This window comes from Perkinsus marinus, assembly GCF_000006405.1.
Source record: "Perkinsus marinus ATCC 50983 genomic scaffold scf_1104296957898, whole genome shotgun sequence".
Taxonomy (NCBI): Eukaryota; Perkinsozoa; order Perkinsida; family Perkinsidae; genus Perkinsus; species Perkinsus marinus.
Genome location: NW_003206965.1, coordinates 1 through 13,771, shown reverse-complemented (window position 1 = coordinate 13,771; position 13,771 = coordinate 1). Strand labels below are relative to the sequence as shown.

At 47.3% G+C, this 13,771-nt stretch overlaps 4 protein-coding genes across 4 annotated transcripts in view; all 4 read right to left on the bottom strand.

Annotated features, from left to right (window-relative positions):
• Positions 1–23, bottom strand: part of Pmar_PMAR024959 (hypothetical protein) — a gene marked incomplete at its 5' end in the record, with an annotated part of 1,791 nt that extends 1,768 nt beyond the window's left edge. Inside the window, one exon of the mRNA XM_002774680.1 lies at positions 1–23. This exon is cut by the window's left edge and continues 4 nt beyond it. Within this exon, the coding sequence (XP_002774726.1) occupies positions 1–23 (23 nt within the window).
• A 2,486-nt stretch (positions 24–2,509) lies between these two features.
• Positions 2,510–2,971, bottom strand: Pmar_PMAR024958 (hypothetical protein; the record flags this gene model as incomplete). Its single annotated transcript, XM_002774679.1, has 1 exon — positions 2,510–2,971. One exon carries the CDS (start codon positions 2,969–2,971, stop codon positions 2,510–2,512), a length of 462 nt encoding a protein of 153 aa, XP_002774725.1.
• Positions 2,972–6,410: 3,439 nt separating this feature from the next.
• Pmar_PMAR024957 (hypothetical protein) lies at positions 6,411–6,867 on the bottom strand (the record flags this gene model as incomplete). Its single annotated transcript, XM_002774678.1, has 3 exons — positions 6,411–6,489; positions 6,604–6,675; positions 6,800–6,867. 3 exons carry the CDS (start codon positions 6,865–6,867, stop codon positions 6,411–6,413), a joined length of 219 nt encoding a protein of 72 aa, XP_002774724.1.
• A 5,306-nt stretch (positions 6,868–12,173) lies between these two features.
• Positions 12,174–12,620, bottom strand: Pmar_PMAR024956 (hypothetical protein; the record flags this gene model as incomplete). Its single annotated transcript, XM_002774677.1, has 1 exon — positions 12,174–12,620. One exon carries the CDS (start codon positions 12,618–12,620, stop codon positions 12,174–12,176), a length of 447 nt encoding a protein of 148 aa, XP_002774723.1.
• Positions 12,621–13,771: the final 1,151 nt, after the last annotated feature.

Sequence of the window (13,771 nt, the reverse complement as noted above, 5' to 3'; positions counted from 1 at the left end):
TTCCCTCGTGACCAATACGGCATGCGAAGCTTGTGGGAGTTCGACTATTGAGTCGTCGCGCTCTCCTGTACAGTCTCGCCTGGAGTGACCTTAGCTGTCCAGCTATTCTTGGACGTTTAGCTGCCAGGCCCCAGCACCCAACTCCATGAAGTAGGTGACCTCTGGCCACAGTGTCGAAGAATTCAAGAGCAACGTCGGCAATGAGACCCCAAGTGCTGCAGACATGTCTTTTGATAGAGTGGTAGGACGCCTCGATGGTCCCAATGAGGGAGGCAACATGCTGGCTCCACTCGAATTCTCTGTCTAATTGAATCCCCAGTCATTTGACGCAGCCCTCTGTGATTGTCGAATCGGCCACGCTGACGGTTACGCAAATGGCATCGACAGCAGTTTGATTCAAACTGGAGGAGCCCCACCTTCAAACTGTTTGAATGTGGGGCTCCTCCACGTAGCGAAACAGGATAACTCCGTCGTCCGCATAGATGACGGTGACCCAAGAGGACAGAGCCGCGTCAAAGGTAAGCATGAAGGCATTGAAGACCCACGGTGACGTGACACCCCCTTGGGCGATGCCTCTGGTGAGCCGACGAGTACAGGAGTCTGTGCCGTGGTGAACCGTAACGGTTCTGTCGCTCAAGTAGTCACCTAATAGTGCCAGATAGTCTGGACCGAGACCTTTGTCCAGTAACACTTGCAGAGAGGACCATGTACTACACTTGTCAAGAGCGCCTTCAATGTCTACGAAAAGAGCGCCGACACTGAAACCCTGCCTCCACGCTTCTATGATGGTCCATCATTGATGGAACTTTCAAGCTGGCCAACAGCATTATCGCAGCTCTTTCCTGGTCTGTAGGCATGAAGGTTAAGTGGATAGGATAGCTCCGCGCTGACCCGACGAAACAAGAGCCTGTCAAAAACCCTTGCGAGCCCGGTGTTGACAGTGATCGGCCTCCAGGCCTTGGGGTGCCACGCCGGCCGGTCGCCCCTCTTCGGCAACGTGATTACGTAGCCCTTCCTCAGAATCGCGGGGATCCGACGATGACGAAAGAAGGAGGAGAAGAGGGAACAGAAGTGATTTTGGCGTCTAACGCCAACCTCCAAATGGGTAGGCTTAACCATTTAAGCGTGCTACCCGCCAACACAACACTCCAAGAAACTATTCTCTCTCAAGCAACATGGTAAAACAAAAATTTTCCTTCCGCCCGCTTGAATCTGCAGAAAGAAAATATTGTTCACATCGTAGTTGGAGCAGAATCACTACACAGGTGCAACGGTTGCACTGCAACCTGTAACCTCATTGATTTTATCCGATAATCTGCTACCAACATTAAATTCTTCATGCTCGGAAGCGCGAGTTTGTTACGCTTTCCGAAGTACGAAACTACCCAATCTGGTGCCACCTATACGAAGTGTGCAGGAGCCGGTGATGGAATCCTGTTACTAGGGGGAAGAGAAAAAGCACTAGATTCCTCTCTAGATCTCCCTCTGCGGACAGAACCGACAGAGGGGGATAACTTAGAACCAGAACGTGATTCCATAGACTCCTGAGGCTTAACGCAATGTACTAGAGCGTTGAGGGTATAACAGACCTATTGGTGTTAGGGTTAGTTACGAAAGAGATAGTTCCCGATACTATCTAGAAGATAGTCCTCACAGATCACTCAAAGATCTCTCAAAGATCACTCAAAAGGCTCTCTAAAAGCTCAGAGAAGGCTTCACGAAGAAGCCGTGACGCCCAGCCGTTTCACCCGTTTCAACTAGTGAATTTCGGGCGAGCGAGATTCACAACTTGCGCCGCCGCGAAGCCGGCACAGAAGTTCAATGGGGCGAGCGCCATCTCCCCCATTGCGTTGTGCAGTCGTTGAACTTGGTCCCTTACAGAACCCTCACTTCCAAGGGAAGAATCTCGCTCGCACACTTTTCACTTTACCGCCGATTGGATGGTACCCCTCAGTGTACATTGTTACGTACTGGCTCTGGGGCTTGATGTCCACTTTACCCTCAGTATCCAACGTTGCCAGACCACACTCTAGCAAACAGTTGTCGACGATGTGGATATGATGGGCAAGATCGACGCGACTGCCAAGGGTGGGGAGGGTTGCTTTGCCGAACGCCGCTGTCGCCATGTTAACGCCAGGTATTCTGCTCGCTTGAGGGTGGTGGACATTTACTGAACCCAACAAGGCAGAACTTGAGCCAAGATGGCTACGGTACCAATCTCTACAATATGGATCGTGCTACAATGAATCTCTATGCCAATCTCTATGACGCAAACCGTCTGCGGCAGACGCACAAACAACGAAGGTAGCAGGCCTCGGCAGAACACTATAAACTTAAAGGACTAAAAAGTTGCCCTCAGCATTCCTCTAACAGTACACGGAAGAGGAATGTAAGCAGTATTGATCATCAATACTCGTCTGATAAGTGTCGACTGATATAAAATGTTAAGTGACAGCTATAACAGATTCGTGAGGCCTTGAGAGATCATCATAACAATTACCTTGGAGAGTTAGCTTTCCGGAGACAGGTCAAATCGTTGACGGCAAGCCTCGAAGATCATATGACCGTTTTGCGGGTAGGCATTGTAGCGACAGTGAAGACCCATATGCAACTCACGAGCGAGGTCGTCGAGGCACTGCCTCGACTGGCAGTCGTTATCAGCAATACCCCACGAACTGGTCTGGAGCTTATAGGATTCCCGCAGAGCAGTACTTCGATTAGTGGTTCCGGATATAGAGATCATGTAGTAGAATTCGCAACCATAACATATGTAATGATAAAACGTATTTTCCATTTTAATATCGGCCACCAAACGCTCCTTAGTCAATTCCTTAACGGTCATGGTGCAGAAAAGCGAGTAGGCTTTATTATGGCCTTTGTACTTCTGGTAGGTCTCCATATAGGAACCTGCTTGAACCAGTGGTACACCATAGGCCAACAGTTGGATCAACACGATAGAAGATATGATCATTATAATTTGCTCAGATGTCTCCGATGACGAATGGAGGTGACTCAGGGAGTGGTGACGATTATGGGTAGAGGGGAGTTGCAAAAATCCTGACGAGACCAAAATCCATTTCTGTTGAGTATGCGGCAGATTGCCGTCGGCAGCGATAAAAATCAACAAATCTCGTCGATGGAAGAACTGAGATCGCTTTGAGGAATGCGAGCCACTCCGAGCGCGTTCCTCGTCGTCCAGCACAATCGCTGCGATAAGTCTTTGATGACAGAATGCACGAGAGGAGCTAGTCGACCTCATCAAGAAGCAGACGGCGCCTAGTGAAATACTATGTCGAGAGCACCTACATCAACGCGCTTTTGAATCTGGAAACCGTGTTGACCTACCAGAATGACGTGAAGCTTTTGGCACATCGAGCCTATACAAGCTGAGGTGCAGCAGCTGCACGGCAGCTCAAACCAGTTACGGGACAGCCTTCATACGATGTCTTCGCGGTCACTCATGCCATTGTTGAGATATTGGGCCAAGAGCTGCAGGAGGCCCAGCTTATCGTGTCGGAATCCCGAAATAGAACACCTGTACTTATCGTTGTGCGCTTCATTCAAGCGTGCCAGCGGAGCGACTGATGTCATATTTGTGGCAAAGGGATCTGCTACATTAAAGGGACCCTTCAGAAGGGCTTGATGCAGTAACCTCTAACTGTATCATTTTGTGATGCTTTGTAACGCTAGTCGCGCAGTAGGCTAGGAACATTCCAGTCAAACTGTGATATCTGGTGTCCCCGGAGCATTGTGCGGCTGTCTCTATTTCGATGGCTATCGGGTAGATTTCGTGCGCGGATGTTGTCACGATTTGGTCTTTTAGAGTGTCTCAATGCGATGCAACTCAACTCGACGAGATAACATGGCAAGAGGACTTCCAAAGATTAATATTCTCTTCTTCTCTCTCTCTTCAGTCGTAGACCACAAAAATCTGATCTGCCTCGGAAATAGGAATACAGGATCCACAATCTGCCGACGCATACCACTAACAGTGGTTGATAATATCAGCTTGATATGTGGATGACTACGTGAAATTTTACCTGGTAAAATTTACCACACTTGTTTTCATTTACTCCTGTGTTGAAAATCTCGCCCATGATATCGGGGGGGGGGGGTTTGACTAAGTTAGACTGTGACAAATCCTCAGCTGGAGTTTCGGTTGAAACGATCCTCGAGAATTTCGTGGACGACTCGGAGTCGTCGACTCCTGAGTTATGCATACAAGACTCCTATCGAAATTAGATTTCTTCAATTAACTCCGACACACAGCGAAATCAGAGTACATGAATCATATCTAAGAGTCCATAATATAACTCGTCGAAAATAGCAGGTGATAAGCCTTTCTAATTGACAAATCAACATCATTGCTTCGGATCTACATTGGGAGGGGAAAAATGACGTCGAGACTAAAAAACAGATTGCGTTCTTGATACAATCAATGAAAGGAGAGATAAAATGAAGCCTATGTCCGATCTGACTCGAGCAGGGTGGCTGAAGGGTGAGGAAGAATCATTCTTCCCTTCCCCAATAATTCCCGTTTTAGTTCCCGGGAATAATGACTGGTCAAAAAGGGGAATAATGGACCTTATTTGGGGAATTATTGTACAAAATCGTCTTTTTCTCTAACATCACCCTAAAAGAAGGTCCGAAAAACATTCATAGGCGTCTAAGACGCCGCGTCTCAGGAGACCTTCTCGGCCGTAAGGCCGAAAAAAATACGAGCTTTCTCGCATCCTGTCACTTTTTTTGATATCGAACGTCAGGCGAGCGCGTGCAGATGTTCGCAATTCGCAGTGCAAAACAGCCAGTACTGGACGCCAGTTACGTTGCGTTCATACCTCACTGGTCCCAGTACCTCATCGTGGTGTGGAGGTTACTGGATGGTGAATTCTAACAAGATCGAAACTGGGATCAAGCTGCCACCACTTACATGCTACCCCACCGAGGAAGAAATTCTCACCTCGGGTTCGTCACTGTCGTACTCTGCATTCTGCTCTAGGATTTCTGGATTTCTCTGAGAGCGCCGTTATGCTGGATGGCTTCGTCCGCATTGGAAGAAGCGTTCTTAGTGCATTAACACACTGGGACCCAAGACAGCTGATAGTATGAGCCAGGCTGGTTGAATGCCGTAGTAATTTTTGGCAGTATTTGCTAGTGGCATTGTTGTGAGAGGGCGATCGGCCTCTGGCCCACAATAAGATTTAAATCAGCTTGAATTGAATGGAATTGAATCGAATTGAATTGCGTTCATGGGAACAGAAGTCTCAGTTGTTGTGTTGTGTGTGTACTTTCGGTTCACCCGGTCCTCTTATGAAGACACACCGCCAGTTCTTCACTGGCTCTCCATCATCGTCGTTGGCAAGGTACTCCATTATGTGCTGGTTTGGGTCTAGGTTCTCAGGATTGCACCTTTGAGGCATGATGAGACTCTCATCATGAGAGTCACAATAGCTGAGGCCGATCGAACAAAGATGATCAAATCATCGTGAGGTGATCAGGAACGAAGCCGACATAAGAGAGTTCTACACATGAGCATTGTCATGAGCGCGCGCCCGATCGATCGACGTCGTCGTTTATACACAACAGGTGAGTCAGGCACATATTCGTGGTCTTTTGGAGCCCACTAGTTACAACAACAACCTCAGAATCCATTAAGGAACTACAGGTTCATCGTTGTTCGGCTTTTATTTTACATAATTCCCGAAAATGCAGGTATTATTCCCCAAAATAATTCCTTAATTCCCTTCCCTGGGAATATTCCCGGGAATAATAGGTATAATTCCCCACTTTCAGCCACCCTGGACTCGAGAAGTGCCAAAACGAGTTTGGACTGGCTGATTTGGTTAGGCTGGGTAGTAGAGTTAGTACGACTGGGAACCGAATCGTCCAGAATAACCTCTCACAGGGTGAGGTGAAATTTACCACTAACAACTTTCTTCGCATTACATAATTATAGAGACACTCTTGCGGTGACATTTACTTGCTCGTCAACTGTCACGTTGTTACAACGTGATGCACTAGTGAAATAGACCAAACATCCACCTTTAACGAAGTTGCCACGAGCCAGGCGACGAATTTCAAGGACAGCATAATCAATAGGCTCGGGGCTTAGCCTAAGACTCTTAGGTCACGAACAGATCTGGTAGAATCCAGTCCGGGTTCGGCAGCATTGATGATGACGGGTACCAACGTATTTCACATACATATGGACGGCTAATGGAGTGCCCACAAGTAAGATCAACGTTTTCAAACCGAACTGCTGTCTTCTCGCCTGGTGGTGGTATCGGGTAGTCTCCCTTTACCAAAGGAGCGAACAACAGTAATTCGTCCTTGGCAAAATCAATCATGTAGAAACCCAAGGAACTAAGAATGAACCAAGCCGCCATCTCTCCGTTGTCTTCATCTCCTGACTATACATCAGGGGATCCATCAGGGGTGTATAGTTCCGTCAGGACTTTTTCCATGTACTTTGTCTGCAACGTGGAACCACTGAACGACGACTGCAACACCCAAAACGTGATGAGACGGCTGGTTACTTCCTCTCGTTCTTTCATAAGTAGCTGGCATAGCTACATACAGTTGGTTCTAGTAGAAGCGTTCTACCATCTGACTAGTATACACCCTCGTCGGCAGCCGATCGTATCTTGCGTTCTGCGAGTACGTTGTCTCTTATCCCTGATCTGCAACAAATTGTGACCGTATTGACCAAATTTTTCACTTGTGAGTCCTAACTCGTTCTCTTCGTGAATTACACCACGGTTATCACTCGTGTAAACTGGACAGTATCCAGTTGACACACCTGTTCACTAAAGTGCCTTTCAAAGTGCTCACAGGCTCTGAGTGCACAGAGTGCTTTCCGCCCACCATACTTCGTGATGGGGAAGTCCACGTTGAAAGGCGCATAGAAGCGATACTGACTTGCCAAAGCCTCAGTAAAGAATTCAGCTGACCGCGATGATGGGTCGAACGCATGCTCTCAATGTTGAAGGACATCTCCAGGGCATTTTGAGCTCTGCTATAGAGGACACCAGCATCAAAATGGTGTCCTAATTTGAGCGCTGCTGCTACAATTACAGAGTCGGCCTCGGCGAAATTAAGGATTCTCGATACGACCTCGGACACATTTGATTGAACAGGAATGTATGGTAATGATTTCATATTCACCAAGGAGTCTCGGGAACAGCATAGTTCGATAGAAATTGGTGTAAAAAGTTCTCAAAACTTTACTGTTTTGCTGTACTGTATCATAAGTAACCAGACTTAGGCGTGTTTGCCATACGTATTCAGCTTCCCTCACGAAAGTATCAAAGTTCTTATACAGAGGTAACTTCCTCGCCAAATTCACTTGAGCTTGTTCATCAGAAATAAAATAAGTAGCGATATTATCGCTACTTCTTTTACGTCCCCATGCGACTCGTCTACAATTTACGTCTTCACCGTGTGTTGGAGATCTAGCTAAACATGAGGGTCTTTTGACGCACGATTATATCCATGTAGCTTGAAAATACCGAAAAAAAGCTTCATCATAAGACGCCGCGCAACAGTGATCGTTCTCCACTATCGGATATGAATCGTGACTGGTCCCCGGGCCGTTCAGACCTAGAGTTACTGAACTTCCTCCTCTTGGCGAGAGTTTTCAACAAGATTTCAGTTGGTTTGCCTCGGCTCATGGAATGCGAGGTAGCAGCTGATCTCCAACTGGCCTCAGTAGAATGCTAAACCAAATGCCACAGGTCATTCTATCATTGCATTAAGCCTCTTCGTTTCCACTCGTATTGAGCGACTAAGGCGATTGCCATTCAGAAGCGACTGCCTCGTCTCTTCCGAAGCGGTGCACAATGCTCAAGGTTCGGAAGGGAGTCCCTTCAAGGGACATCGGCTTCTACCACTAAAAGCCACTAATCAGCTCTGAGAAGAGATCGGGGAGGAGAGAACAAGCACTATTCTACTTAACTCGTCAAAGGCTAAGCCTGAGATTTCACGTTTTTTGTCAGAAGCGGGTGTTGGTACAGACTGACTCGTGCAGTGTTGTGAACACTTATCACTGGCTGGGCAACTCAAGATTTTTCTTTCAAAAAGGACTGCTTGGGGACAGGTCGGGTCTGCCATGATCGTGCCATTTCGACGGCTAGATGGTGTTTTTCGTATGTTATTGGCGATACTCAGGGCATGTAATGAACAGTCTTCGAGAGAGCGCCTCGACCGAAATCACTGGCCCATCCTTCCCATTTTGTACATGATAGAAGGTTTTTACGATTTTTGTATCAAAAATATCCGTGGGGACAGATTGGAGTGACTGAAATCCAGCAGCGCCTCAACTGCAAGTTCCCCGGGAATGAGTCAAACTCCTTGCAAGAAAGCTCCTCGTAACGTGCAAGCCACCAACGAGGCACCATCCATGCAAGAAGTCTACGACTGGAGCACATGTGATTGGTACGCGACCGACGACTATGGTCCGGACTACCGGAGTTTTTCGCCCGTGTCGGCATCATGTCCGGTGAGAGAGGAGAGACTGAAGGATAATTCGATAGGCGAAATCGGGGAGAGTGCAGTAGATGGGACTAGGTCGGTGTCATCTTGACCAGCTCAGAACGAGGCCTATGATATTCCAAGGTGTTTTTCAACGCCATTTCAGGCTTACCACATTCCCCATAGCTACAGTTAGTGTAGTACAGACTGTACTCAGTACAGTGTACTGTGAAAGGACTACACCAGCGAATGCCCGTCTTGTGTTTCTTTCTACATGGTCTTGCAATGCTGTTGGACTCCTTCTTTGTTCTGGCTTCGCTGCCTTGCTGTAACGAGCTCGATCTTATGGTCAGTCTGTCACGGACAGCTGCCCCACGGCATGGCTCGACATCGGGAAGAGTCTTCCCGGAAGACCAGTTTTCTGTTTCTTCATTCAACCGAGCTACAGATACTTGTGCAAACACAGAGTGTCTGAGAAACTTTCCACATGCTGACCAAAGCTGGCGAGAAGGTGCATCAGTAGGGTTACTAGAAGACCGTGTATATTGGAATTAGATGAGAACACCATAATACACTCCGACAAGCAGCCACACCAGTGGTTCAATATTAGACTCTTCGCACTGCCTACGGACAATATGAATAATATGTTTAATACATAGAGAATCAGTGAAGTTGATTATAGTATAATCGGGTTATATCAGGTACCAGGATATATCATCATAGAATAATCATTATATTGATAGTTACTCATATACTGATCTTTTAGTTGCACCAAATGAGCGAGAATAGTAGAGTAGCTGGCAGCATCTCAGATGCTGCATCTGCATATAGGATAAGGCCGACCACAGACGAGCCAATCTAGAGATGGTCAGCGATCCAACCTGGCAAGGTGTCACTCGCTCATGACGGTCCTGTAATGGTGATAGTAACTGTAGGAATCCCTGGATATCGAGAAGAGCCACACGAGCTTTATTAGCCAGACCTAACTCTGCGAAAGAAAGACGAATAAGAACCTGTACTCAGGATCGAACAGATCGACCTTTGACGATGCCACAAGGAAAAGCCAACTTTCAGAGTATTTTTCGTATAGAAGCATCACCTTGCTCAGTATCAATCAGTAGTCGTTCATCAAAATGTTCAAGCAAGTCAACACGATCATTCAATGGACTCAAACTCAAAGCGACTTGACTCAAAGTCGCTTTTTTGGAACTAGGCAAAATGGGTGAGTGAACTCAGACATCACCAGCGAAAGCAAATCCGCAGAAATACCACGGCAACGGCTGTAAGCGTCAACAGACGTCATGAGCACGAGACAAGTCTGGCAGCCAGACTTTGGCTAACTAGTCTACGGACTTATAGGACAATGTTGTACAAGTTGTAACTCACAACTTGTAACTTACAAGTTGTAAGTGATGATCGTCGTCATTGAAAAGTGTCCGATGGAAACACCAGGTAATAGACACTGTCTTCCCCACTAGCAGTTTCCCACTAATCTCGATCAACGAGCTCTCGCCAATAACACAGTCGAAAATGGTACAGCGGATAACAACAGCAGAGAAAAGCAACGCTAAGTGAGCGCAACAACATTCGATAAGTGTCACAAAGAATGGGCGTCTGCCATGTGAGGGCTGAAAGAACAACCAACTGAGGTTCGGTTACCGAACAACAGACAGCACCTAGAAAAACTAAGGGAGTTGCACGCGTCGAGCATTGTGAAATACCTTCCCCCAAAAAGTAGAAGGTCGTTGTCGATATATATATTGAATAGCAGTTTGATTCAAACTGTTTGAATGTGGGGCTCCTCCACGTAGCGAAACAGAATAACTCCGTCGTCCGCATAGATGACGGTGACCCAAGAGGACAGAGCCGCATCAAAGGTAAGCATGAAGGCATTGGAGACCCACGGTGACGTGACAGTGTCACGGTGACACCCCCTTGAGCGATGCCTCTGGTGAGCCTACGAGTACAGGAGTCTGTGCCGTGGTGAACCGTAACAGTTCTGTCGCTCAAGTAGTCACCTAATAGTGCCAGATAGTCTGGACCGAGACCTTTGTCCAGTAACACTTGCAGAGAGGACCATGTACTACACTTGTCAAGAGCGCCTTCAATGTCTACGAAAAGAGCGCCGACACTGAAACCCTGCCTCCACGCTTCTCTGATGGAGCTCTCAAGCTGGCCAACAGCAGTATCGCAGCTCTTTCCTCGTCTGTAGGCATGAAGGTTAGGTGGATAGGATAGCTCCGCGCTGACCCGACGAAACAAGAGCCTGTCAAAAACCCTTGCGAGCCCGGTGTTGGCAGTGATCGGCCTCCAGGCCTTGGGGTCCCACGCCGGCCGGTCGCCCGGGGCGACTCGCCCTTCTTCGGCAACGTGATTACGTAGCCCTTCCTCAAAATCGAGGGATCCGGCGATGACGAAAGAAGGAGGAGAAGAGGGAACAGAAGTGATTTTGGCGTCTAACGCCAACCTCCAAATGGGTAGGTTAAGCCTACTAGGCTTAACCATTTAAGCGTGCTACCCGCCAACACAACACTCCAAGAAACTATTCTCTCTCAAGCAACATGGTAAAACAAAAATTGTTCCTTTCGCACGCTTGAACCTGCAGAAAGAAAATATTGTTCACATCGTAGTTGGAGCAGAATCACTACACAGGTGCAACCTGTAACCTCATTGATTTTATCCGATAATCTGCTACCAACATTAAATTCTTCATGCTCGGAAGTGCGAGTTTGTTGCGCTTTCGAAACTACCCAATCTGGTGCCACCTAATGCGGCGAGCGCCATTTCCCCCATTGCGTTGTGCAGTCGTTGAACTTGGTCCCTTACAGAACCCTCACTTCCAAGGGAAGAATCTCGCTCGCACACTTTTCACTTTACCGCCGATTGGCTTTTCTTGGTACCCCTCAGTGTACTTATCTGTGTAGTAGGCTACTACTAGTAGCATATGGAACTGAATTCCGAAGCCTCGAGCTCCAGGCAGGCGGAGGGTGAGGGTAATATGAGGCTGTAAAGCGCTGAGTTATCGTTATTAAAGTTCGATCAAAGCTAAGATTTCGAGATTAGAAGAAGTCGGCAGCCTTCTTCCCACAACACGACTGGTTAATATGCGAGACATTGCTACGGGGGACATCGCTACATTGAGTACTGGCTCTGGGGCTTGATGTTCACTTTACCCTCAGTATCCAACGTTGCCAGACCACACTCTAGCAAACAGTTGTCGACGATGTGGATATGATGGGCAAGATCGACGCGACTGCCAAGGGTGGGGAGGGTTGCTTTGCCGAACGCCGCTGTCGCCATGTTAACGCCAGGTATTCTGCTCGCTTGAGGGTGGTGGACATTTACTGAACCCAACAAGGCAGAACTTGAGCCAAGATGGCTACGGTACCAATCTCTACAATATGGATCGTGCTACAATGAATCTGATACCACAGCTGTATACATGTGCAAGTTGGCACGCAGACGCAAACCGTCTGCGGCAGACGCACAAACAACGAAGGTAGCAGGCCTCGGCAGAACACTATAAACTTAAAGAACTAAAAAATTGCCCTCAGCATTCCTCTAACAGTATACGGAAGAGGAATGTAAGCAGTATTGATCATCAATCCTCGTCTGATAAGTGTCGACTGATATAAAATGTTAAGTGACAGCTATAACAGATTTGTGAGGCCTTGAGAGATCATCATAACAATTACATTGGAGAGTTAGCTTTTCGGAGACAGGTCAAATAGTTGACGGCAAGCCTCGAAGATCATATGACCGTTTTTCGGGTAGGCATTGAAGCGACAGTGACTACCCATATGCATCGAATCAGCGAGGTCCTGGAGGCAGTCGCCATCAACAACACCCAACGAACTGGTCTGGAGCTTATAGGATTCCCGCAGAGCAGTACTGCGATTAGTGGTTCCGGATATAGATTTCATGTAATCGAATTCGCAACCATAACATATGTTATCATGAAACGTATTTTCCAATTCAATATCGGCCACCAAACGCTCCTTAGTCAATTCCTTAACGGTCATGGTGCAGAAAATCGAGTAGTCTTTATTATGGCCTTTGTACTTCTGGTAGGTCTTCATATAGGAACCTGCTTGAACCAGTGGTGCACCATAGGCCAACAGTTGGATCAACACGATAGAAGATATGATCATTATGATAATCATAATATGATTTGCTTAGATGTCTCTGATGACAAATGGAGGTGACTCAGGGAGTGGTGACGATTATGGGTAGAGGGGAGTTGCAAAAATCCTGACGAGACCAAAATCCATTTCTGTTGAGTATGCGGCAGATTGCCGACGGCAGTGATAAAAATCAACAAATCTCGTCGATGGAAGAACTGAGATCGCTTTGAGGAATGCGAGCCACTCCGAGCGCGTTCCTCGTCGTCCAGCACAATCGCTGCGATAAGTCTTTGATGACAGAATGCACGAGAGGAGCTAGTCGACCTCATCAAGAAGCAGACGGCGCCTACTGAAATACCATGTCGAGAGCACCTACATCAACGTGCTTTTGAATTTGGAAACCGTGTTGACCTACCAGAATGACGTGAAGCTTTTGGCACATCGAGCCTATGCAAGCTGAGGTGCAGCAGCTGCACGGCAGCTCAAACCAGTTACGGGACAGCCTTCATACGATGTCTTCGCGGTTACTCATGCCATTCTCGAGATATTGGGCCAAGAGCTGCAGGAGGCCCAGCTTATCGTGTCGGAATCCCGAAATAGAACACCTGTACTTATCGTTGTGCGCTTCATTCAAGCGTGCCAGCGGAGCGACTGATGTCATATTTGTGGCAAAGGGATCTGCTACATTAAAGGGGCCCTTCAGAAAGGCTTGATGCAGTAACCTCTAACTGTATCATTCTGTGATGCTTTGTAACGCTAGTCGCGCAGTAGGCTAGGAACATTCCAGTAAAACTGTGATAACTGGTGTCCCCGGAGCATTGTGCGGCTGTCTCTATTTCGATGGCTATCGGGTAGATTTCGTGCGCGGATGTTGTCACGATTTGGCCTTTTAGAGTGCCTCAATGCGATGCAACTCAACTCGACGAGATAACATGGCAAGAAGACTTCCAAAGATTAATATTCTCTTCTTCTCTCCCTCTCTTCAGTCGTAGACCACAAAAATCTGATCTGCCTCGGAAATAGGAATACAGGATCCACAATCTGACGACGCATACCACTAATAGTGGTTGATAATATCAACTTGATACGTGGATGACTACGTGAAATATTACCTGGTAAAATTTACCACACTTGTTTTCATTTACTCCTGTGTTGAAAATCTCGCCCATGATATCGGG